The sequence below is a fragment of the Microcaecilia unicolor genome, chromosome 8, assembly GCF_901765095.1.
Source record: "Microcaecilia unicolor chromosome 8, aMicUni1.1, whole genome shotgun sequence".
NCBI lineage: Eukaryota > Metazoa > Chordata > Amphibia > Gymnophiona > Siphonopidae > Microcaecilia > Microcaecilia unicolor.
In genome coordinates, this window is record NC_044038.1 from 207,576,067 (window position 1) to 207,602,627 (window position 26,561).

General features: G+C 40.6%; 1 protein-coding gene across 4 annotated transcripts; it reads right to left on the reverse strand.

Moving 5' to 3' along the window:
• Nucleotides 1-1,104: 1,104 nt before the first annotated feature.
• On the reverse strand, nt 1,105-21,908 carry STX16 (syntaxin 16). 4 transcript variants are annotated; one of them, XM_030211732.1, is made up of 9 exons: nt 21,709-21,908; nt 15,369-15,380; nt 9,799-9,906; nt 7,935-8,075; nt 7,112-7,274; nt 4,725-4,816; nt 3,155-3,298; nt 2,416-2,496; nt 1,105-1,700 (listed from the first exon to the last, which is right to left on the reverse strand). In XM_030211732.1, exons 1-9 carry the CDS (start codon nt 21,787-21,789, stop codon nt 1,596-1,598), a joined length of 927 nt encoding a protein of 308 aa, XP_030067592.1. In that variant the 5' UTR covers nt 21,790-21,908; the 3' UTR covers nt 1,105-1,595. The 4 variants fall into 4 exon arrangements, with proteins under 4 accessions (XP_030067592.1, XP_030067589.1, XP_030067591.1 ...); XM_030211729.1 differs by having other exon boundaries at nt 21,661-21,908; XM_030211731.1 differs by lacking the exon at nt 15,369-15,380 and having other exon boundaries at nt 21,661-21,908.
• Nucleotides 21,909-26,561: the final 4,653 nt, after the last annotated feature.

The window sequence follows — 26,561 nt, forward strand, 5'->3', positions numbered from 1 at the left end:
AAGGACACTGTTGCACACTTTTTTTTTTTTTAGAGGCATCTTGGTAGAAATCCACAAATTAGCTACACAGCACAGCAATGTACTGGCTCAATAGCAAGGAGCAGTGAAGATTATGTCTCACATTTCTCATCATGATATACTGTAGGTGCTAGGAAACTAATGGGGGTATTAGAATACTCAGTAAAAACTGTTTTAGCAGGACAGTTTCTGAAATGCCATTAATCCACACAATGATTTTATCCCTACCTTCTAATCCCAGAAAGCCATCATATGATAAACTGTGACTTTGATTATCTACATGAGTGTGAAATACTGAAATCTGAATGGATCATTTCATACTAGATAACTATGCTGTAATTCCTATTGCTAATCACTCAAAGCTATTACAGCTCAAATTAAGTACTGCTCTGGAGTCAACATTTTATGATTAATCTAGAAATTCACACATGTAAGTATTAACTTAATAAAATAGATTCGCAGTTTTTAATTTTAAATATCAAAATGACATCAATTTGAAGTAAAAATGCAGTAATCAAAACTGGATGTGCAACACAAATTTAAAGAGGTCCTGCTCAATAATTTAAACAGCAAACAGTAATTTAAGTCAATCCTTAATGAATAGCCATATAGCATAATTTTATCCTCTGACCATATGTAAGACTACTTAGCTAGGATACAACTGTTGCTGTTGTGAACTCTGGTCTTTGGACCCCCTTGAGAACTGATTTCCAGACAACAAAATATACAAAATAACCTGGCTTGTAAACCAAAACATTTGCAAACATCTTGGGAATATTCATTGTCAGTCTAACCTGGCCTGTTGGGTGATTCGAGAGCCTGAGAATCCTGATGTTGTGCTGAACTGCAGTAAATTTAAATGTATTAGACAGACATTAAATTAATACAGAGAAAGGAAAATGCAAAGTGTTTCCTAGACCCTCTCTGTGTAATTCTATTCCAAGGCAATTCAATCATTTTAAAAGAAAACCCAGAAAGAAGACCAAATGTCTTGGGGGCTCATTTTCAAAACACTTAAAAGAGTTTCATAGGTTACTATGAGGCATATTTTCAAAGCACTTAAGACTTACAAAGGTACATAGAAACCTATGGAACTTTGTAAGTCTAAGTGCTTTGAAAACAAGCCCCTATGTAATAAGTCTAAGTGCTCTGAAAATACATCTTTTGGTGTGGGTCTGATACACATTTCAAAAAGGAGAACACATTAGGTACCCAAGAAGCCTGATTCAGTTAATCCAATTGGATTTTGGTTTTTGTGGTGCTTCAGGGCTGCATAGATGTCAAAGCTGACTGTCCCCAGTTCAAGCGCCACTACTCATCTTCCTTTCCACTGTTACCAACACTGTCCTTCCTATCCTTGTTTACTGTTGTGTTCATATTTTAGACTCTGGATTGCTGGCTACAATGCATGTTGACCTCTTTCTGTTCCAAGTCAGAAGGAAAAAAAAAAAAGTTTTAGGAGACGGGTTCGTCATGCCATCCAACAGTGGTACCCATGTGCAACTTACAGCATGGCAGGTCCATTCATTCACACTGGGGAAAAATAGACACAGAAGGAAAAGACATCAAGCTATTACCTACTTAGACTTGACACCAATAAGTACAACGATAAGGACAAGGACTACCACAAACAAAATCAAAATGACAAGCATCTTCTGGTTCTTCTTTTGGTATTGCTCCGCCTATAAAAAATAAAAAATGAAAAGCAGTAGTTATGCTATCAAAAATAACGCACATCAATAAACCTTGAGCACAATTTGGCTACCAATCAGGAGAAACAGTTGTTGAAGAAAATGGCTTTTGAAAATGTCATGTAAGGTATGACACATGAGCTGAAGACAGTCCTTTCTAGGCCTTTTGGTAGAGAATGAGAAATTGGACAATATAGAGGGAAAGAGAGGGCTTAACCACCACCCAACTCCAGTGGCGACGTTAAAATAGATCCAATAAGATTTAATTCCCCTGCTTTGGCCATGAAATGTTTTTAAGTTCCTACCAGAATTTTAAAGCCTGAAAATATCTAAAATCTTACATTCCTTTTAAATGATTGCCCTCCCCCCCCCAAAAAAAAAATTTAAATAAGATTACAAGATTGACCATCAGTTCATATGTGCACATTAGTGGAGGAGTAGCCTAGTGGTTAGTGCAGTGGACTTTGATCCTGGGGAACTGAGTTTTGATTCCCACTGCAGCTCCTTGTGATTCTGGGCAAGTCAATTAACCCTCCATTGCCCCTGGTACAAAATAAGTACCTGAATATATGTAAACCGCTTTGAATGTAGTTGCAAAAACCTCAGAAAGGTGGTATTATCAAGTCCCCATTTCAATTTCCATTATTCTAATAGCTATAAAAGCAAAGTAAACAGGTAAAACTACCCAGGGATTTCCCCCATTTACCTTATTTAAGTGTTTCAAGCCATCCTCAGTCTTGATACAGGACTGTTCAACGTTATAGTCAATTCTATCCAGCACTGTACCCTAAACAACATAAGCCAGAAAGTGAATACAGATGCGGGACTGTAGAAGAACCGAGACTGATTGTTACTGTAACAGTACCAAACCTTTCAATTAAAGTTAACTTGGTAGCAACAGGTTATTTACCATCTCAACTCTGCACATTCGCAGTTTTAAATACAGTATATGACAAATCAACCTTGAAGGAAGAAGAGATGAAAATATGCTAAGAACTGTAGACCAAGAGAAGCTCTTAATTTCACATCTCTGGGCCCCAATCACTCGATTCAATTAATTAATCTAGATAAATTTAGGTGAAAAGCTAAAAACTTCTAATAAATCATATTTCAATATGAAAATATTCTAATATTTATAGAGGACCAAAAATGTATCAAACAAATAACTCAAAAGTCAAATACATCCACCTTCTGATAACTGGAGTTCTTCAGTGGGCCAATGTAAAAACTGGGGGATCAAAAATCAGTCAAACAATAAACTATTAAAGACAGAAAAATCAAACAGACTTGTGCAGGGTCAAGTGTACAGATTTAAGATAAAATCCTTGAGGATTGCTCCCTAGCTGGGAAAACGTGGCACAAGCCTTCACAGAGCACCAAGAGCTGGGGGAAGGAATGGGATGTCTGAACAATGCAGAACGAAGATGGATGCTTTGCTTCTGTACCTGCTCTACCACCATAGATCCAAGGTCCCGAAAAATCTCATTGAGATCAGAGATGGACTGTACTATCTGACGGATTTCCCTCTCCCGTTCTTCTACCATCAGCGTATTTTGCTGCACCAGGACTAACTGGTCATCTGTAAAGCCCTGTTCAGGAGAGGGGAAAAAAAAGAAAAGAAATTGAATCAGGATTTAGCAAGTAACGGAGAAAATATTTCTTCACTCAACCTAATTAAAACCTCTGGAATTCATTGCCAGAGAATGTGGTAAAAGCAGTTAGCTTAGCAGGGTTCAAAAAATTGTTTGGATAATTTCCTAAAAGAAAAGTCAATAAGCCATTATTAAGATGGACTTCGGAAAATCCACTGCTTATTTCTAGGATAAGCAGCATAAAATCTGTTTTACTCTTTTGGGATCTTTCCAGGTACTTGACCTGGATCGGCCACTGTTGGAAACAAGATACTGGACTTGATGGATCTTTTGTCGGTCCCAGTATGGCAACGCTTATTAACAGTAATACAAAGATCCCAAGACATTACTGTAAAGAAGTACATTTCACAATTACATTTGAGTCCTTGAGAACAAAAGCAGGCCAAGTCCACTGTTTCTCTGTAACACAGACATAGCCCATTCTTACTCTAAAGACTATGAAGAAAGTCGGAAGTGCATAAAATGGAACTCAAGATGGCAGAATTGTTTAAATATGGACATGGCCCAGTTTCTTGTCTTTAGGCCATAGAGGTTATGAACTGGTGCATAACCGAAATTATGCAAAAGTGGACATGGCCCACTTCTGCTCTGAAGGACTCATTTTAACCAGAATCACTAACCTGTGGCTAAAAGATCTACTTCTAGCGCCCCAAATGAGCAAACCTAGGGCTAGATTTACTAGCATGTTTTAATATGTGCTGCACTGCATTAATGGGTAAGCACACAACTAACACACATTAGTAATAAGGCCCTTAATTTTTTTTCTATTAGTATAAAACTGGAACCTTTATGTTCATAGATGGCTGGATCAGCGCTAAAACGAAGAACCTACTGTTTCAAAGAGAAGGACAACTATCTTGCAACACAACACTCCAAGCTTTCAGGGGATTTTGATGTTGCTTATCTGAGCTCCCTATAAATTCTGCAGAATGACAAAAATATTGCATTAAGGAAAAACATCATTGGATTTGATATGCTAGGGTTGAGGCAGTACATTTTTGATCTATGGTCTCAAATCTAGCCAAGCTTCTTGCATTTCACTGAAGACAGGTTGTGCAGTGAAGGAATAATCAACAAATATAAAAAAAAAAAATTCCTACAAGTGCAAAATAGCCAGACTATCCCCTTGGATAATCATTGGTAACTCAAGAGTTTAATTTATTTACAAATCAATCTCATTGTGGAAATCTTGAAAACCCAAATTGGGTTGTAGCCCTCGAGGACCATGGCTGCCCACCCCTGTACTATAGTGTTTTCCCTATTTTACATCTTTTTAATTCCAAAACTTAGTAAAGTTGGTCCAATTATCTCATGAAATGCAAGCAGGGAAGGCTATGAATCCAGTCACAGCCCATGCTCTTACCCGATCATAAAGTGTATCGTCCTCTCCATCATCCATGAGTGGCACCGAAGTGTCAAAAAAATGTTTGGATCTCTCTTCTCTGTTCTTCATACCTAGAAAACAAGAGGCAAAAGTGCAGTTCAGTTTTTCACTATTTTGTGATGTGAAAATTTCTTGCAGAATGACAAACACGAGCAATATCATATCTGCAAAGAAAAGTTTTTGAAAGACCAAAAAACAAAAATGAAGTGTGGCACACTATAAAAACAGAACAGTGTCCAGGTACACACCTTGAATTTCAATTATCATATGGTTTAGTATGTAGTTTTAAAGCATGATAAAAAGTGTCATTACACTTGCCCCTACCAGAACAGAGTTGGCCAGTGGTGATTTTAACTACATTGTGTTCTTATGGGTCTAAAGATTTTTTTTTCTTAAGAACAATCCATATTAGCTGGCTGAACTTTCCCCATTAGCCATGGCTGTATTCTACTCTTCAGCAGACAAGGGCAATGTGAAGAAAAATACTCAGTTCTGGAACTAAACATCACACACTATACAATTCCCTGGAGTGGGGGGGTGGGGGGGAGAGGTTAAATAATCCAGCATTTATATCTCACTTACACAAATGGTTCTAAGCGGGGTTCAATAGGAATGAATAAGATCAAATTCTAAAAATAGTTTACAAGTAAAGAAATCATGTTTGCAATACTCTCTCTGACATTAGCAATATTTTTGAAATATTTTTATAGCATGTCAAATTGCATATAATCTGTAATTTTTCTAATCCCTTATGGTCGATTATTTTATGTAAACTGCTTTAATTTGCGTGCAAGGAAAGCAGCATTTTAAATTTTAATAAACTATAAATGATTATTCCATAAATCTGGGGCATTACCAAATAAAGTTCTATTTCTAGTTGTTACTAATCTACAGTATGAATGGGATGGAGGTACCAAAAGCAATTCACTTGAAGAGCTCAATAACCGTGATGACCAATATATTGATATTGCTGCAGTTAAGTAGGTAGGGCATAGCCCATACAGTATCTTAAATATAAACAGCACCTTAAACTGAATTCTGGCACAGACAAGAAGCCAATCTAGTTCATGTAGCAAAGATTTACATAGTAACATAGTAGATGACGGCAGAAAAAGACCTGCACGGTCCATCCAGTCTGCCCAACAAGACAACTCATGTGTGCTACTTTTTGTGTATACCCTACTTTGATTTGTACCTATGCTCTTCAGGGCACAGACCGTATAAAGTCTGCCCAGCACTATCCCCGCCTCCCAACCACCAGCCCCGCCTCCCAACCACTGGCTCTGGCACAGACCGTATGTCTGGTCTATTATCATTTTCAAAATCTTAACCGTTTCCTACTTCTGTATAACTTCATTCGCTGTATCAATTTTTCTCTCTCAAAGGGTTCGATTAGGTTATCCATGTAACTCACTCAGCCAACAAGGTATTTAAATTGCAGCAGCGATCTGGGGCGGGGGGGGGGGGGGGGGGGGGGGGGGGGGCACTGGCGGCGATCCTGGAGAGGGGGGGGCGGCCTTGCTCCGGGTCCAGCGGCGGTAGCAGCCCTGGCCAGGGCCCATTTCAGTCTCTCAGCAGCCCTGAACATACGCATATATCTGGCTGATCTGGGAATCACTCAGCACTACACTGCTGTGCAGAAGACCTATCAGCAAACCACTGGGTTGGTCTGTTTTGGAACTTTTGCTCAGCAGAAGTAGTTGCAGCTAAAACACAAAAAAGACAGTTATATGAATAAGCCCCTACGGTTAGGTGCCAAATACATGCATATGTTACAGAATGCTGGCACGCATATGGTAAAAGGTGACACTAATGGGTAACGGCGGTTAGCGTATCTGGGTTTAAATTCAATCAAATTTTGTACCACCCAAAATCAACTTTGTCACTTATAAAATTATTCTCCTACTGGCTGGATTTTACATTTTTTAACTGTAAGGCTCTGGAATGAATGATGGTAAATGGTCACTTGTCGGGGACAGTCACTACAATATATGAACATAATAGCCATACCGGGCCAGAATTCCATGTAGCCCAGTATCCTGCTTTCTACAGTGGCCAATCCAGGTCACAAGTACCTGGCAGAATCCCAAAGAGTAGCAAGATTCCATGCTATTGAACCCAGGGATAAGCAGTGGCTTTCCCCATATCTATCTCAATAGATTATGGATTTTCCTCCAGGAACTTGTCCAAATCTTTTTTTAAACCTTGATATGCTAGGCTAAAGTTACTCTAGAATGGAATATATTTAAAAAAACAAAACAAAAAAAAGCCTCAGCAGTTGTGCACGAAAGCTTGTGGCCCAGATTCAGTTTTGAAGTGCTTCCAGAAAGCACAATATACCTATTTAAGGGGGACAGACTACTTACGCTTCAGGTAGCTGGACTGTGTGTGTCTGAAATTGATGGAGAGTTCCTGAAGAGTTTGGGCAAAGGAAGATACCACATTTGTGAGGACACGTTGCTCCTGCTCCGGGCAACTCCGTGACCTGCTCTGCAAGGACTGGACTGCTCTCTGACACCTGTGGAACAGCTGAAAATGCCAGGGGCCTTAAAAGGAGTGACACATGGGATTCCAACACCATATTTTTCTGCAACAATAATTAGGAGCCAGCAGAACAACAATAACTGTTGATTAAAAAAAAAATCATGAAGAACTAGTTTTTGGATATTAGCAGTACCTCAAAACTTGTGGAAGTGCGTACCACTTGCTCCCCCACAGTGTCCCCAAACTGTGGGTTGGGACCCCATTATCAGTGGATAGAGTCACAGAAACAGGCCTCCACTGTAACCTATGGCCAGTAGGAACAGTCAGCATGAGGTCCGAGAGTCAGTGAATGTTCATGGGCCCTGCCCCCTCCTCCCTTGTGGGCTTCCTCTTAAGACTGGAAATCCAGAGAAGTGGGGGTCTATGGGTGCAAAATGACATACGGGGCCCTCTGCTGACAGCTACTACTGATGCCTACACTACTGTATTGGTGGGGGGGAGGGGGGGAGAGAAGAGGAGTGGAAGGTAGAGTTTATCATCTGGGGTCATATGAATTTTTAAGTGTTAAAATGGGCTCACATTGGATAAATATAAGGGGAGCACTGCTGTTAAGTACATCATGAGGTGCTGCTGTGATAATAGTCATCAGAATAACACCCACTGCTCTACTTACTATAAAGGAACACAGTGCAGGCTTCACCCTACCTGCGTAGTCTCCTGAGTGGTTATTTCTATAGCATGTTCTTCCTCACTGCTGTCATCTAGGGTCGGTCTGTTTAAATGCTTGTCATGGAGGCTGGCAAGTTCCTTCATTTTCTGCTTAATCCTGGTGATATCATACCGAATCTGAGGATAAAAAAAATAATGGAGAGTCATTTTAATTAATCTGTAGCACTCAAGAACAAAACTACTACTACTTATCATTTCGTGTTCTTTGCTTGATTAGAGCATTTCAAAAATAGGAGTATGGCCTGCTAACCTACTTTGAAAATGAGGACTGCATGGCAGCTTCCCAAAAGCCAATTCTAATACAATTCACTAGGAAATAGGCACACTTGTACAAGCTCAGGACAAGTCTTAAGCCACAAATATGGTTAAACCAAATAGTTCCAAATCTTAAATCACTTGCCTTTCCAAATCCTAGTGCAAGATTAAAAAAGGTATTTCCTTGCCCCAAAGGGCTTGCAATTTAACACCTAGATTTACTGAAATGCACTACTGCATTATTTACTAAGGGTTCCATTTTAAGTAATGGGACCTATTTACTAATAGCACACATTAACATGTACTAACACTTATACGGTCTGTGCCAGAACCGGTGGTGGGAGGCGGGGCTGGTGGTTGGGAGGCGGGGATAGTGCTGGGTAGACTTATACGGTCTGTGCCCTGAAAAGAACAGGTACAAATCAAGGTAAGGTATACACAAAAAGTAGCACATATGAGTTTATCTTGTTGGGCAGACTGGATGGACCGTGCAGGTCTTTTTCTGCCGTCATCTACTATGTTAGTAAATCTGGCCTTAAGCTCGTGCCTGAAGCAATGGAGGATGAAATGACTTGCCCAATGCCAAAAGGAGTGTTTGTGGGATAACAACACTGGCTTCCTTGGTTCTCAGTCTGCTATTCTTCTCTGTTTGTCCCATGGCATTTATTCCCTTATATTGCTAAAAGATTTGGGCCAGCTCTGGCAGGTATTTTGCTTTGCCCCTCTGTAGATTTGCTTTTATGCTAAAATTATTTTGCACAATTCTGGGTTTTGTAGGATAAAGTCCAATTCTCATCCCAGTCCTGGGGCACACCCAACCAGTCAGGGTTTTCAGGATACCGACAACAAACACGCATGAGATAAATCTGCATGCATGACCTCCTTTGTATGCAAATCTCTCATGCATATTCATTGTGGGTACCCTGAAATCCTGACTAGCTGGGCATGCCCTGTGGACTGAATTGCAAACCCCTACTATAGAGGACCAATGTCAGGTCGAATGTGAAATCGGTAATCCCATGCTCTACTGTCAAATGTTGACTCCCACGCACGTCCAGTTTTTCTGTAATTACTACTAGCCAGTTACACAGTGGCTGGCCATGGTTTTCTGCCTGTTAATGTGTGGCTAATCAAGTTCAAAAAAGAAAAAATATATATATATCACATTATTAATAAATTCCTAACCAGTGCAACAGAGGTTTTCAACTACCTTCTAGCCAGGATATCTGCATGATGGGAGGTAGTGCATGCAAATCTCTCTTATGAATATTTGTTGTGAATATCCAGACACCTGATTAGATAGCAAGTTATTCAAGACAGGGCTGAAAACCTCTGCGCTACAGCCATGTTTCCAAGGAAATTCTGGTTCTTGAGATCCCCAAGCAGATCAGGTTTTTAGAATATCCACAGTGAATATGCACTAGATAGCTTTGTGTGCACCACATCCAGGGCATACAAATTACATCATGCATATTCACTGTGACAATCCTAAAAACCTGGACTACGTACACTTCCAGAATGGGATTGGGAAGCACTGTAATTTATTAGACCCAAAATATTGGTTTTAAAATGTACGTCGACTTACTTCTTCTACTCCGTCAACCCATTTGGGTGGCAGCCGCTTTGTGACACCAATGGCTGCCTCTGGATCTAAACTGATTCCTGACACAAGTGCCATCCGGTCATCGGCAAGCTGGATCAAAACAAATTAATGGCAAGATGTTAAAGCTCCGTAAATCTGAAGTATCTTTTATACCCAATTAAAAGAATCAAACAATACATTGCACATCTGGTTACTGAGTGTTTGGCTATTTTACTGTACCAGTGCATACATGCTTTGTATTCACGTGCACAACTACAAATCTCTTGGTGATGCAAAGAAACTTCATTTATAATCTGATTGATGAAGAAACAATTTCCAGTAATGATAGAATTCTGGCAAACATCCACACAAATCATATGAGAATGAATGGCATTTCTTTACTTTGTACCCCTTTGATGGGGTTCAAAATGGAAAAATAGAAGCATCTATCTTTGTCATTATCTTGTGTGTGTGAATTCATGAGAAGGGTCTTGTCAATTCATTATCTTTCTCAATGAGTTTAAAACACTGGACACAGCTCTCGATTAAAAAAACAAAAACAACAAAAAACCTGGTACAGTATCGCTAGCAGTAACAAGCTTCCTCATACTGCTCAGACAGATATGTCAGTTTACATGTCTGTCCACTCAATCACTGCACCTCTGCGGAATGGTGAGGGTCAGTTCCTGCCTAAGCACTGGGAACTTTTTTTTTTTTTTTTTTAATTCTGAACCTAGCTCATATCTTTTCAATGGTAGCTCAAGTTACATTCATACACAGTAGGTTATTTCCTTGTCTCAAATGTGTTAATATTTTAATGCATGTTGGTTCAAACAAAGTGCACAGTAAATAGATCCCATTGAGAATAAGGGGGTTTGTGTTATTTAATAAGCATTAAATCACATTGATACAGCTTAGTAAAGTTTGTACCCCGAGGCAATGGGACCTTTTTCCTGCCTGGTTTACTTTTAGGGTATCTTGCTTTGTATATTTATGTATGTTCTTAACATAATAAGGCATAGCAAATAAGGTTATTTTGTCCATGATTAATTGTAACATGGTTGATGTAATGTAACTAATATTTTTAGCATGTAGTTCACCAAGGACACTAACATCAGAACAGAAATCTTGTAAAATTAAAATAAAAACAAGCGGGGAAAGCATGCACAGATTGGCTCATAAAAATCATTCTAATCCATGTCTATGTGTGCGTGCATGTATGTATGTCTTGGGGTGCTGGGGTAGTTGCCAATCCTAACCTCCTGAGTTCTGAGCACAAGCCATATATCTAATTGGCAGTATGGGCAATGGAGGGGGGGGGGGGGGAGATGGGGAGAATACAAAGTAAGAGGAGGGAGGAATTCCCTAGTTGAAATGTTTCACTGTATGCAAGTTTCAATGCTATAGAAAATAGGGCTCCTCCTCCCATAGGAATGCATTGGTCCTTTTTTTTTTTTCCTGTTTGGTGGGGGGGGGGGGGGGGGGGGGGGGGATGTCTCTGGAATCCCCTATCCAATTTTATGGGTTAAGTGACTTGCCCAAGATCACAAGGAGCTGCAGTGGGATTTGAACCGGCCACCTATGGACTGCAAGACTGGTGCTCTAACCACTAGGCCACTCCTCCACTCCACAATTTGGCACATTCTTGAACTTGGTCATGCGGGGAAAATGGTAAAGAAACACATCATGCTTCATCCCATTCCATTATTAGAGACTAATCTTGCCCCCAAATACACAACACATATTCTTAACCACTTTTCTTATATAATTCTTTCCAGTTTCCATTGGGTTGGAAAGAATAAAGGGGCATCAGTAGGACCTAAACACCGACTTCTCAGCCTCATCATGCTCTATCCACTGAGCCAATGGTTCTCACACATGTCCTGGGAATCTACAGACTATTGGATTTTCAGGATACTTACAACAGTGAATGACACGGGAGCGGGTAAACGTGGTAAAACCGTGGGAACGGCAAAATTGTTCCGCGTTTTACTGCAGATGCAAACAGCAATTATTTCTCTGCCCCACGGGAGTGGTAATACCTTCTGCAGCCACGGTAAAATGGATGCCTACCTTTTACCACTGTTTTACCATCTGTTCTGCTCTGCTTCTAGCTCCTATCTGCCTGCAGTGTAGCGTGCAAGCAGACACACACTCACACCATGCACACAGTTCTTCCCAAACTCCTAGTCCTCCCTGAGCAGCATGCCAGCACGTCACTAGTCCCCTCCCCGCCTACCATGCATGGCATCATCAGAAGCGAAGACCCCGATTAGCCTCTTCGTTTTTCATTTTGAACTACTGCCACCAGGCTATCCATACTCTTAAACAGAGCGCCACCACAGCACGCCATTTTGTGGGTTATTCAGTGTAGTGATGGCAGTGGCGTCAAGGAGAGAGAGAGAGTGTAGCAGCCACAGGCAGCACAGCAGTAGAGGAGAGGACGGAGTCGGGACTTGGCTAGAGGACTCAGACAGGAGGAGGACTCAGCAAGGAGCTAGAGTGTGTGAGCCCAGGAGGACCAGTACACTGTCGGACATTGTGTGGAGACCACGGTAAAGTGTTCCCCTCCCAGCCCTGCTCCCCCTCCAGGATGCTGGCTCATAGAGCTCTGTGGAAGTATTATTGTTTTCATTGGTTAGAGTACTAGCAATTAGTTCATTTGGAGGGGCTGGTAGGGAGTAGGTACTCCCTGTATTTGTGCAGTGATGTTTTCACCTAGTAAAGGGCCACCAAAACAGACATGTTATGAGTATCAGGTGCTCAACTATCAGACTTACTATTTATACTTTTTAAAAAAATCATTAATTAGGTTAAGACCTGAGAGCATTTAACATCATCTTTTCCTGTGTCTAGAAAAAGAAAAAGATGGCATGTGGGAACTTGTTCCTTTTGTTTTGTGGAATGTAGTAGTATATTATAAAAATACACTTGCCTTTTTTTTTATTACTATTTCACAGAGAGGTAATGAGGGAAGGGCTTCCCTCATGCTGAAGTTCAGAGTCAGTCTAAATGTGGCAACACTGTACAGTTCAGCACACTAGTAGCCACCAAGTTCATGCAAAATTAATTATGTTCAGTGGAAAATAACTCTGATGCTGGCTCAGGCTGTTTGCTATGTGAATGAATATTCTATCACTGTTTCGTTATTGCTTGCGGCCAGTATTACATTTTAAGGGCATTTGCTTTAAACTTTGTTTTAATTTGTTTATTCAGTCCTTACACGTACATGGCTTTGCTTTTTAAACCCAAAGGTGAATCTTAAGGGTGGGTTGAACAATTATGTACAAACTGTGTTGTTTCTGACTACTTGTTTTGGACTGCTTTGGGTCCTACTGATCTGTATATCTGCAGTCTAGAATTTTGGAAGATGGAAATGCGAAAATAAAAATTAAGTTCTGGATGTACTCTTGAGTCTGTACTGTATAGGTTGGTTTGTTTACTTTTGCAATGTATGTATAGATACCTGTTCTGGTGTGTGCATGTATACATATGGCTATGATTTATGAACATACTAGGAAAAAATGCCCGTTTCTGAGCGGAATGAAACGGGCGCTAGCAAGGGGCCCCCTCCCTCCGTCCCTCGAAGCTACTTGCCTTGTTCGCTGTGGGCCGTTTCGGCCCTCGAGTGTCAATAGCTCCGCCCTCGATGTCATGACGTTTTGACGCGAGGGCGGTGCAGACACTCCAGGGCACACCGGATATCTCGGGCGCCTCAACTTCTGTGGAGGCTTCAGAACGTTGGGGTTGCCTTTTATATATATAGATGATGCAGCATCATTAAAGGACAAACTTTTGTGCTATTGCTAATCTTAACTTTGTAACATGTTTTAAACATATCTACTTGCTCCCATGATATATTTGAATTCTATGATTCTGTCTCACTGTATTTTCAAACGTAAGACACATTGAACTCGGGTTTGCTTGGGATAATGTGGGATATAAATGTCCAAAAAAAATCTTTTATCTTCCTTTTAAGATCATTTTTGTTTGCTGTGGCTTTGCTTGGAGGAGCTATAACAGCTCGACTGATTGATGGCTTCTTTATGATCAGTGAAGTAACCTTATGAAAGCTCATACTTGCCAGTTTTAAATCATGATTTTAATCTAATATAACCGTTGAATATAGGAGATCTCCTAAACTAACAGACAGTATGAAGCAGATTAGTGAGTATGGGCTCATTTTAGCTTTACATCCAAGCTCCCATCCCAGTTCAGGTTCCAAATCAAGTAGGTCCTCTACAGATTCTGCTGACTCTACTGAGATATCTGTCACCATGCCCAAAAACAACCAAACCACAGATGGAAAGAACAGCAACATCCCACGAAAAGTGGGTTATTCAGGAACAGGGGGAGAGTGGGAACAGAATCAGGTGCTTCAAGAAACAACCGTAGGACGTTCAACTTTAGAGGTATAAAATTTATTAAAAGCTGACAGGTTACCATGTTTTGGCACTCAAAGTGCCTTCTTCAGGAGTCCGTGTAAATACAGGGAAAGACACATATAAACATCTTAAATAAAAATAAACATTAACAGAAGTAGACATTTAAAAAAAGAAATATAATGCAATAGTAATAATGAGCTATAAGATTAAACATTATTAAAAAGACTATTAAAAATATATTCACAAGAAGGACAAAAGGTGATAACACAAATGAAAAAGGATGTTATATCTAACATACGATTAAACAATAAATGAGTAAAAAACATTAAAAGATACTAAACAGATGTGCAACATTAAACAGATTATAACAAATGAAAAAGGATGCTGTATCTAACATAAGGCCTGTTGTCCTTGTTGTGAATATATTTTAAATATCTGTTTAATGTTGCACATCTGTTTATTACCGTTTAATTTTTTTACTCATTTATTGTATTTACACAGAGTCCTGAAGAAAGGGAAATGGGACTTGATATACCACCTTTCTGAGGTTTTTGCAACTATATTCAAAGCGGTTTACACATATTCAGGTACTTATTTTGTACCAAGGGCAATGGAGGGTTAGGTGACTTGCCCAGAGTCACAAGGAGCTGCAGTGGGAATCAAACTCAGTTCCCCAGGATCAAAGTCCACTGCACTAGGCTACTCTAACGTGTACAGTATTCTTTTAATAAATTTTATACCTACGTTGAATGTCCTAGGTTTGTTTCTTGAAGTACCCTGCCAAAAACACCAGAGAATTTAAGCCTTTGTTATGTAAAAAGACATCAATGGCTGGAAACAACTACAGGACTAAGACACATTTGCATAGCATGTAAGAACTGCAAGACCTGTGCATGCAGCAACTTTCATTTAAGTGCTGCAAGTTACCGGTACTCAGGTTTTCATGGTCTCTAGCATATGAAATATTTGCATACAAAACAACAGCGGGAAGTAAAGGTACATATATTCCGACCCTAACTCTAGCAACTAACAGTTGTCTACTATTGTGATCTGGTTCCTTCAACAGAGTACTAAAATTCTTCACAACATTTTACATAAAACACAAAAACGAATTAACCATATGGAACGCTACAACACTGAAGTGAAATTCTGGCTAGGCTAGCTGCTATAACAGACATGAAGCAATACCTCGTCCAGTTCCTGAAGTGATTGGTTGCATCCATCAGCCCCATCCAATTGGGGACAGAAGAAAAAAAAAAAAAAGAGAGAGAGAGAGACAGAGCACAGTCAGATCAGAAATTACTGAGCCTTACAAAAAAAAAAAAAAAAAAGTCAAATCATTTTACTAAAAACCCAAAGAACAAAACAGGATAGCAAAAATTCAAACTGAAATATCAAAAAATCTGTAACTGCTATAAAGTGATTATGGGTGTTAGCACCCTGTAAAAAATTTAACAATATTAAGGGGGTCTCTTACAAAGCTACGCTAGTGTTTTTAGCTCACGATAAATATCAGCCAACGGTAAATGCTGAGACACTCATTATATTCCTATGGGCCGATTTTTACCGCGAGCTAAAAACGCTAGCGCAGCTTTGTAAAAGGCCCCCTCAACAAGCAAAACCTCAACTGCCCCAGGAGCCAATAAACAGTAATCATCCTGAAATGGGCTACTATCACAGGCTTCGGTTGGTGTTACTAGAAAAAAAGAACACAGAAAACAACCCGAGTCTATGACAAGAAAAAAGGGAAAGAAAAAACTGTTAAAAAAAAAAAAAAAAAAAAAGTCAACCAGGTAAACATACCAAAAGGCACTTCCTACACCTAAAAATGCAAAATCAAAAACAATACATAATCCATGTGCATGGTACACTTATCTTCACAGCTGTCAGACCATTGAAAAACATCCAAATCACCAAGGGCAACCTTTATATAGTCAATGTTCAGCTTGACATCCCCACACACTGGATATAAATCCTCATCCTTGACAGGGACCAGGAACCCCCGTTTCATATTCTTCTTCAGGAAGAAAAGTCAAACTGTTTCACAAGAATACTACAAAATAGCGAGTGGGTGCTAACATCCATACACTTTATAGCAATTATAGATTTTTGGATACTTCACTAAAAATAAACCTACACTCCACTGAACAAGCCAGAACATGTGATTATGCTTTCTACAATGGAGGATTACGCCTAAGTAGCCAGGTACACATTTTAAAAGGATAATTTCTCAATGCTTGATTTGCCTGGTAAGTGGGGGAAATAGAGGTGAGTATGAATAGCAGAACCACTCCTTGTTCTGAAAAATAAAATGTGGTCTTCTGTAAAATACCCACCACAGTATTTAACACACAGAATTTCTGCAAATGTCTCTCTTGTATGTGTTGCTTTCTAACATACATATTTTGTGTGGTGAAGGATATATTCTCACCCTAATGTGCCCAGGAAGTTGCTGAAATAAAACCCAATTCATCCAAAACTGAACACCTGCTCTTGCCCAGAGGACCAAGGCAATCCCAACTCACAACAACAAATACTGTGCAATTTTTAACAGAAATTAAAACATATTGGGGTAAGATGTAGAAAAAACATGTTAATTAATTTTAACCTGTGCTAAGAAATGAAACAAAAGCGGCTCCCTAATGCACAAGTGAGGTGCTCTGACACTTAAGTTAAAAGCACAAAAATCCTTTTAAGTAAAATCGCAGATTCCCCTGAAAGAACAGTTCTCCCTTGAGGAAGTTTTACACAAGCTTAACATCTGCATCAACCATTAAACTTAAGATAAACACTTTTGGTCTGGTAGATATAATGAGCCTAGTGTCTGTGTAACATGTAATATTCATCTGGGCTAACTAGAAAAAGGTTTCAGATGAGAGATGTAACTTTTCTAGACATTTTGACAGGATTGAACAAATATTTTCCTAAAAAACGGAAGTGTTGGGAAAATTGACATTCACACAATGTTTATTTTTGTCATGTTTTCAACACATCATGTATGGTTTTTTTTCTTTATTTTCATGTAAAACTAGGGCATTTAAAATATTTTAAAATTGTCACTATCATACAGTTATACAAATACATCCACTACGAAAGACTGATCTGCAAGCTGCTACAACTTAGGGGTGTGAACCAGTCAGATTCCGACACTTGAGTAGAATATGAACTATTAAATGTCAATTCACTCCCTAATTTCATCTTTACAATCCTGAGCAGAGTAATGCAATACATTCAAATTATTTTTTTTTAAATAACAAAGTTACACTCATTAGAATTAGGTTGTTTTTGAAAAAGCAGCTAATTTCTTTCAGGTCTTATCACCAATGGTAGATCATTCCACATTTTAAATCCAGTTACAGAAAATACACGTGTCTTACAGACAGACACTGTAGGAATAGTCAATTTCTGATGACTAGAACACACAAGTTTATGATGTTGTACTCTAAAAGATTAAGGGCCAGGTTTACTAAGCGGTGCTATGGGCGCATTAGCATTTTTAACGTGCGTAAATGGTGTACACGCATTAAACGCTAAAGCACTCATAGAAATGTATAGGCGCGTTAGCGTTTAACATGCCTTAAATGCACCACCTGTTCCTCAGACCCTATCCCCACCAACTGGAGGCCATGTTGTTGGATGCCCCAGGGGTCAGCATTATCGCCTACTCTGTTTAATGTTCTGCTTCAGCCTCTGGGTCAGGAGAAATTGAACATACCATTTTATATCTATGCATATGATATTATGTTATTGTTACCAATTGTTGGAAATTAGATTTCCACTCTGAATAAGCTGTTAGTGTGTGTTCAACTCATTGACAGTTGGATTACTAATAATCATTTGAAATTAAACCATGAAAAAGCTAAATTTTTATGATTTGAACCTGAAAACTTACGTTTTCCTCAAAATTTTCACATAGGTTTGAACTCTTGTCTTTGAACAATCTACACGAATTTTGGGAGCTGAAGCAGATAGTCTATTGACTTTTTCTACTTATGTCAAATTAATAGTGAAAGTTAAGAACTATTCACAAATTTTTTAGTTTTGATGAATTTAGGCTGTAGGTTCAAGCATTAGTATTGAATAAACTAGACTACTGTGATATTGTATTTGTCTGCTGTTCAAAGAAGTTGGTAAAGAGAGTGCAGTTATGTAGAATACTGCTGCATGCCTGATATTTATGGTCTCTGGGTTTGAATCAGTCACTTCCTTTTTTAAGAAAGTTGGACAATGCTGGGCAGACTTTTATAGTCTGGGTCCCACAAATGACAAGACTGATTCAGATAGGCTGGAGTTCAATTCTGGTTGCCGTATCTCAAAAAAGATATAGTGGAATTAGAAAAGGTGCAGAGAAAGGCAACAACAATGATAAAGGGGGTGGGACGACTTCCCTATGAGGAAAGGCTAAAGCGACTAGGGCTCTTCAGCTTGGAGAAAAGGTGACTGAGGGGAGATATGATAGAGGTCTACAAAATAATGAGTGGAGTTGAACGGGTAGATGTGAAGCGTCTGTTTACGCTTTCCAAAAATACTAGGACTAGGGGGCATGCGATGAAGCTACAATGTAATACATTTAAAACAAATCAGAGAAAGTTTTTCTTCACTCAACGTGTAATTAAACTCTGGAATTCGTTGCCAGAGAATGTGGTAAAGGCGGTTTGCTTAGTGGAGTTTTAAAAAGATTTGGATGGCTTCCTAAAGAAAAAGTCCATAGACCATTATTAAATGGACTTGGGGAAAATCTACTATTTCTGGGATAAGCAGTATAGAATGTTTTGTACTTTTTTGGGATCTTTCCAGGTATTTGTGACCTGGATTGGCCACTGTTGGAAACAGGATGCTGGGCTTCATGGACTTTTGGTCTTTCCCAGTATGGCAATACTTATGTACTGGGCTTTGACGGCAACTCTAGAAGTTGGAACGTAAATACAGAGCTGGGCGACTTCTATGGTCTATGTCCCAGAAACACCAAAGAAAGAAAATGATCAAGTATATAATATCACGTTCATGGTTGATTTAATCATGAGCTGATATGCTAATGAGTGAGACTGTTGGGCAGACTGGATGGACCATTCAGGTCTTTACCTGCTGTCACTTACTATATTCTTTCTCCTTGTGAGGGCTAGAAGCTGTAGGTTGCCTGCCTTATATTACCCCTTTTATTTGTAAATGTACCTATCAGCTTTTCTTCGCTTCTTTCTTTTGTAATTTGTTATTAAAATCTTAACAAGCTAGCAGACCCAGAACTTAGCAAGTTTGACCATAAAAGCAAAACAAAAACTTTAGAATCAAAAATGTACATACATAAAGCAACATAGTAGCGTTGCAAGTAACAGCAGAAGGCCCACGCTCCCATTCAGACAGCCTAATTATTTTTGCCCATGTTGCTAAGGCTGTATTATTTATATACTGAATACCGGATTTATGCAGCACTTTACAGGAGGGGTGTCAAAATGCAATCTTGAAGGGTCACAAAGCAAAGGATTTGGGGATATCCCTAATAAATATTCATGAAGTTTATTTGCACTCACTCCCTCTATTATATGCTTGAATGGTTTTACAGAAGAATTGGTCAAATCATCTAGCACAGAGGTTTAGAGAAGTTTCGCGGGGGGGGGGGGGGGGGGGGGGGGGGATATCACCCAACTGCCCATCTAGTCTGCTCTGTTTTAAGGCTATATACCAGCTGCCAACCATGGACATTCTACTACTTGTATATCGTTCTTCACTCACATCAGTTTTTGTGATCTTCCATGGTTCTTTACCACCCTAGATACAAGAGCATAAATTCTGGCATTTAAGATGTGTCATGCTGAATCAGAGCATTAAGCGCATCCTCTCTCTGACAGCGACCCATCTGTATAATCAGAAGTACTCTGCAGATCCCAAAGCGTAGATCCATTCCTTGATGTTCACTCCCAGGGATAAGTTGGTTCCCCCCCCCCCCAAGTCTATCTGGCTAATAATTTTTACTCAGTATATCAGTATATTATTTAATAATTTTTACTGCCAACATCCACTATGATACTATGTAGTGTACTTTGGCAACAGATCAAATTGTCAAATCTACAAGAGTTTTCCCAGGTTTCTCTGAAATTCCAACCTAAAAATCCATATGCTGAAGCCCCCAACCCAGCTCTGGGTAATCCTGTGACTTCATGGTGAGGGTCCTTGAAGAGAATGCTACTGCTATAATAGCATTAATTTTAATAAGAAAAATAAATGAGAGTATGTATTCTTGAGCAGAAGAGAGGGTATGTGTGGTACAAGACAATGAGCTGCTGCATGGGGAAGGCACAAGGCATGAAACTAAGCAGAGAGCAAAGGGCACAGGTGAGGCAGTTTAGTACATAAATATGGCCATACTAGGTCAGTCCAAAGGTACACCAAGCTCAATATCCTGTTTCTAAAAGTGATCAATGGGGGAGGGGGGGGGTCACAGTATCTGATAGGATCCCCCCAAAAGTAGCAAAATTCCACCCTACCTACTCCCAAGCACCTTAATTGCAATATATGAACTTTGCCTCCAGGAATTTGTCCAACTTTTTCTTGAACCCAGCTACGCTAACTGCTTTAATCACATCCTCCAGCAAAAAATTCCAGAGTTTAATTACATATTGAGAAGCTCTCTTGTTAGTTTTAAATATGTTACTATGTTATCATCATGGCAAGTACCTTGATCTTTGTACTTTTTAAATTAGTTAAAAAAAAAAATCAATGCTATGCAGGCAGTTCAGGGGAAGGCACCAGGACAAGGAGCTCAGCAGGCAGCATGGAGCACAGGAAAGCTGCGGACAAGGGGCTGGATAGGAAGTACAGGATAAATGCAGACTGAGTGGCGTGAGGCTCAGGAGAAACACCAGGCCAAGGAGCTGAGCAGGCAGCGCAAAGCATAGCTATAAAATATAGGAGAAAGCATAGGAGCTGACTCTGTGGGTGCTTGAGTACCCCCAATATTGAGAATATTCTTTGTATGTGTCCATGGAGGGATTATTTCCACTGGGCTTAGCACCCCCAATAATTATGAAAAGTTGGATCCTATGAGAGAAAGAACTGACAGGCAACATGGCATAGGAGAGATGCAGGCAGCAGGACAAAGGGCTGGGCAAGGCTGAGGACAACATGCTGTGCAAGAAAGACTGGGTATAATAACAACTGAACTTGCAGCACAGGACAAGGAGCCGAGAATAGAAAGCAAGGTATAATGGGTGAGAAGCATAGGGGGCTGAGCAGCAAGTGCAGGACAATGGCTACATACTGAACAAGGAACTGATCACTAGCAGGCAACAGAGCATGAATAAAAACATAAGGAACTGAACAGGCAGCACAGGAGAGGAGCAGGAGGAAAAGAGGCTGAGTATTCAGGCAAGGCAGCATAACGATTGAGGAATACAAGAGAAGCGCTAAATAGTAGATGCAGGACACAGGGTGAGTGAAGGAGTGGGAGCGCAGGCAGAAGAAACGGCGCAGGATGGAGACTCACCGCAGCATTGCTACGTGAACCCCGAAGGCCGGCGGGGGAAGTACTCACTTGCTCGGCCGCCAGCTGCCGGTTTTGCACGGCATTGTTCCGCAAGAGCAAGAACGCGTCCGTTAAGCGCCGGGTGGCCATGGCCTCCCAGCCCCCCCCGCCCCCGGCGCCTTATTCAGAGCGGACCGGGCACACGCCGCTGCTCCGGGCCCGCCCGCCCGGTCTCACATCCCGCTTCCGGCCACTTCCGGTTCGTACGGCGCTGAACAGCTTCCGGCTGGGCCAGCGCCTGGGGGTTCCAACCAAGCAAAGGTGACTGCAAGGCAGGGCTGGGAGCGGGGCATATAATATTGCGCGAACTGCAGTGCGGTGCTGTCCAGTGAGCTCTGTTCTTTTATCCCCTCTCCCGCACTGGTGCCGGTACCCAAAAGAGTAATACAGATTCTATGCTACTTATCACAGATTTAAAAGTGGGAGGACGGCCAAGGATTCAAAAGGCTGAGAAGATGTATAATAATAAAGTCTTTATACCTTAATAAACATCTTTATTATTATACATCTTCTCAGCCTTTGGAATCCTTGGTCGTCCTCCCACTTTTATCTCATTATGTTGTTGTCCTTGGGGTGTCTAGAGTTCTCTGTCTTTTGACGGATTGCTTTCCTACACTTAGCACAGATTTAACAGACATTTCTTGCTAGCGTTGTGCTAAGGGACTTATCCCTTCATAATCCCAGGGGCCCTTCTTATTATCAAGGGGAGGGGCAGGGCTTTGCGTAGTAGCCTACCGATATAGTCCAGTGGTTGTGTTTTAAAGGAATACGATAAATCTATTTATAACCTGCTGAAACCCTGACGTTTGCCATTTATTCATGCTTGTGTCAATACCCTGTAACACTTAAGAGTAACTTGATGTTATATTCATACTGGTGTAGATTTAAAATAGTTGCATGTATATTGTGTTCCCTGTGTAATGGATGGTAAAACTATGTACTTGGCAGTTGCGACTGGAAAGGGGGGGGGGGGGGGGCTGCTGTGCTAGTTAGCCCACAGATTTGTGATCTGTCCCTGATTGCACTTGGTAAGCAATATAAAAAAAGAAAGTGCTTTCTACTTTGGCTTGCAAATCTGGGACTCCTGGGTGAGGTTGGAGCAAGGTCAGGGTGAGCAGATGGGCAAGGCATGACAGGGTGGGGCCAGGTGGGGTGAGGCCTTCGCATGGCAGTTTTTCACCAGTAAGATTATAACCTTCATCTCTCTCATCTCCACCTTTTTCTCTCTCTCTGCCTCTCCCCCACCCCCCCCCCCCCCCCCCCCCCCCCCCCCCCCCCCCCCCCCCCCCCCCCCCCCCCCCCCCCCCCCCCCCCCCCCCCCCCCCCCCCCACTTTCCAGTCCAACCATCTTCAGTTCTCTCTTCCCCCTTCCAGCCCAACATCTAAAAGAACTGCGGGGATGTACAATTAACATTGTTTCAATGGAAAAGCCAAAGGATTCCTGGCCACGTTATTAATTTATTTAGAAGAACATAAGTAAGAAATCACAAAATATGTTAGAATGCATAGAGTGTTCCAGTCACTGCTTACTGCAGGCTAACACTCAAGCATCAACTCAGTTAGCCATCTCTATAGCCATCAATTACTGACAGAATTATGTGGTTGTAACCAATAAAATGTATAGTTTTGTTGCTAAAAGACAACAAGCCAAATGCTTCTACACAAAGGAGGAAAACACACAGTGTAGCGATTCCTTCTTCCCCCTTCCCCTCCCCTTATGGCTCATGGCTCCTTCACTCTGGTATTTGCAATCATTGCCCAGCGCCACAAAATTCTTTCAAAGTTTCAAAACTTTTCATCGTGTATTATATTCTTCAATGTCCTTTATGTATCTAATTTTCTTACATGTTTCTATAATTATCCTCAATGGACCTCAATAGCACAACGTAAACTATATCAGCGTTTCATTTGTCAGAAGACCCAAATGCTCCTGATTCTAGTACGCTGTTGGCTCCTCATTGGTCCCCTCTCCTTCCTGCCTAAATTAATTAATGCTGTTGATTTTTTTCACAAAAATGTTTTGTAACATGTTGACCTGCTCATTACTATAATAATAACTAAGCTTTAGCAGATACTTGATAACAGTTCAGTGTTCACGTAAAGCCCCACTCTCAGTATGACTGACATGCGGCATGTTTCGCAATTACTGCATTGCTGCATCAGGGTCTATACACTATAAACAAGAACAAATACACATTACACATTATACTACATAAAATCTGTGTCACATCACAATAATCCCCCAATAACTACTTACTCTTAGGCATGCCATCTCACATACTGTCTTTTAACATGGCTGCCACTACCTTACAACTTAAATAGTACTGCCCCCAATTCCGTTCAATCACTGCCTCCCCTACTGAACCAATCAAAAGCCCTCTGATAGTTCTATCAGAGCAGGGAACTCCAATCTAATTGGCTGTTAAGACCCCGTGGGGCTATGGTATCTAAATTGAATATCCACCGTTGTTCTTTAAAATTAAGGATCCTAGCTACATCCCCGCCTTCCCATCCCCCCTCGACCAGATCAATAATTCTCCATCTCAAATCTGTTATCCCATGTGCTTTCTCCAACCAATGTTGAACCAGAGGGGCCGAAACTGTAGAGGTATGTATGCGTGATTTGTGTTCTGATAATCTATACTTTATGGGGCATGATGAACAGCCCACATAGATTAAGTCACAAGGATAATAGATGGTATAAACTACATTTACTGTTTCTGACGCCTTACGTCCTGCTCAGGGCTATATGCACTGTGCAGTTCATAAGTCGTCAGAAACAGATGATCACACAACGAAGGTGCCGGAGTCGACCGGCGCTGAAGAAAACTCTTCGGCTGGTGGGGTTTGGGAACCCCCGCCAGCAAACAAGGTACCTGATGATGTGGCGGGGAGCGGGCGGTGGGGGGGGGGGGGGGGGGTCAAATATAGAGGGGGCCAGGACGTAATCTGTGGGAGCCTATGCCCCCGTGGCCCCACTTAGCTAAGCCTCTGATACAAAGGTATTATAACATTCTCATTTTTGCTTTCCATTCCTTTCCTAATAATACCTAACATTCTATTTGCTTTTGTTGCCACCGCTGCACACTGAGCAGAGGGTTTCAACGTATCATCAACGATGACACCTAGATCCTTTTCCTGGTCAGTGACTCCTAATGTGGAACTGTTACAAGAAATGATTTACTTGGGGAAAAGAGCTCTAGAGCACTCGCTACTGTTTATAATTTAAGAGCAGGTGCTGTATTTATAAGTTTTAGGATATTAATTTCTCCACCAATCACCAAAGGTGATAATTGCAATAAATTAAATAAATTAAGTATATATAAAAGATACCATATACTCAGAACACAAAGAGACCGTATTTTTAGCTTCAAAAAGGTTGATTTAATATACAATTGCACACAAGAAGTAGGTTTTAAGAGATCTTTTACAGATAATCTGTGCTTAAGTAAGGCAAAGTAGCAGGTCTAGATCAAAAGTTATGTTACTTACAAGTCCTTGATACAAGCATGCTGTGGTCCAGCTGATTGATGAGCACATGGTTAGGACAGGAACAGGGCTTCTGCAGTGAGTGGATCTGAGTTGCTTGCAGCTGAAGAGAATCTGACTCTTGGGCTTGCAAGCTGCAGGAGGATATGCCATGTGGATCTTTGTCCTGGTTTCCTGGTTTCCACACGACCCTTGGGCATTTGCAAAGCATTGTGGTATCTTGGTCTCATGTCTTATGACATCACAAGACTTGCTGTCTGGATCTTGCTGACAAATGGTCTTTTGATGTGAAAAGGCTTCCTGCTCAGTCTCTGGAGCAGATACACATTACAAGTCCTTCCTTTCTGCACATGTCTGAAAGCTGATGGGAGGGGCAGGTATACCTTTGACAAGCAAATGTCCTGTTTATGGTTTCCCCTCTGAAGTCTTTGTCTTCAATGGGGTATTCACACCTTTCCCACCTGCTTGTCTCCTTGCCTCTACTGGTTAGGTCCAATCTTTGTTGTGTTGATCAGAGGAATAGAGTCAATTTAAAACTTTAAAGCAGTCTTAAGTCTTTTGTTTAAGGAATGAGATGCCCCAAAGGGAGAGGGAAGAGGGCTTTTGGAATGAAAGCCAGTTCTGCTGCAGTGTATTTTTAAAAGCTGCACAAATATATTGGTGTATATATATGTATCTGATCCAACACAACATCATGCTACACATTTAATTCTGATGATTGGCTTATACCATAACACTCCCTCTCTTGGTTGTGAGTGAAAATACATTTTTAATATATTGGAATGAGGAACCATAAAATGAACTATAAAAGCTAAAATTAAAACAAACAACAACTCTAACCTAGTACAGTAGCATAATTTCAAAAGAACAATAGCAAAGGTACTGAACTGTTTACATGGGCATGTGTATTGGAAGAGGTGAATCTTTTAATAATGAACATTGAACAGACTGGACCATGCAGGTATTCTCCTGCCATCATCTACTTATGTCACGTCACTATGAATCTTGGAATATGTCCTTAGCTGGAATATGACTGTTATAAGCAAAAAGACTCATCATTATTACTTTTGTTTACTCATGACTTACATTTAGGTAGCTAGGGTTAAGTTTTCTGTGGTCAGTTTCATTAGGCTTTCATTCAGTCAGGTGGCAGAGTATGGCTTTGCTCTGGTTTAAAATAGGATTGCAAGTACAGTTTATGTGACTTCAGCCACAGAAGTGCCATTTTGCTCTATTTCCAGAGACCACCTCTTTTTGTGTCACCTGCTCAGGGGCATAGGCTGCTCCCAAGTTTGTGCCACAGGATATCTTACCCAGTATGCTAGCCAAATCAATAGCATGAGAGTGCGCAATTGACCAATTTATACCACCGC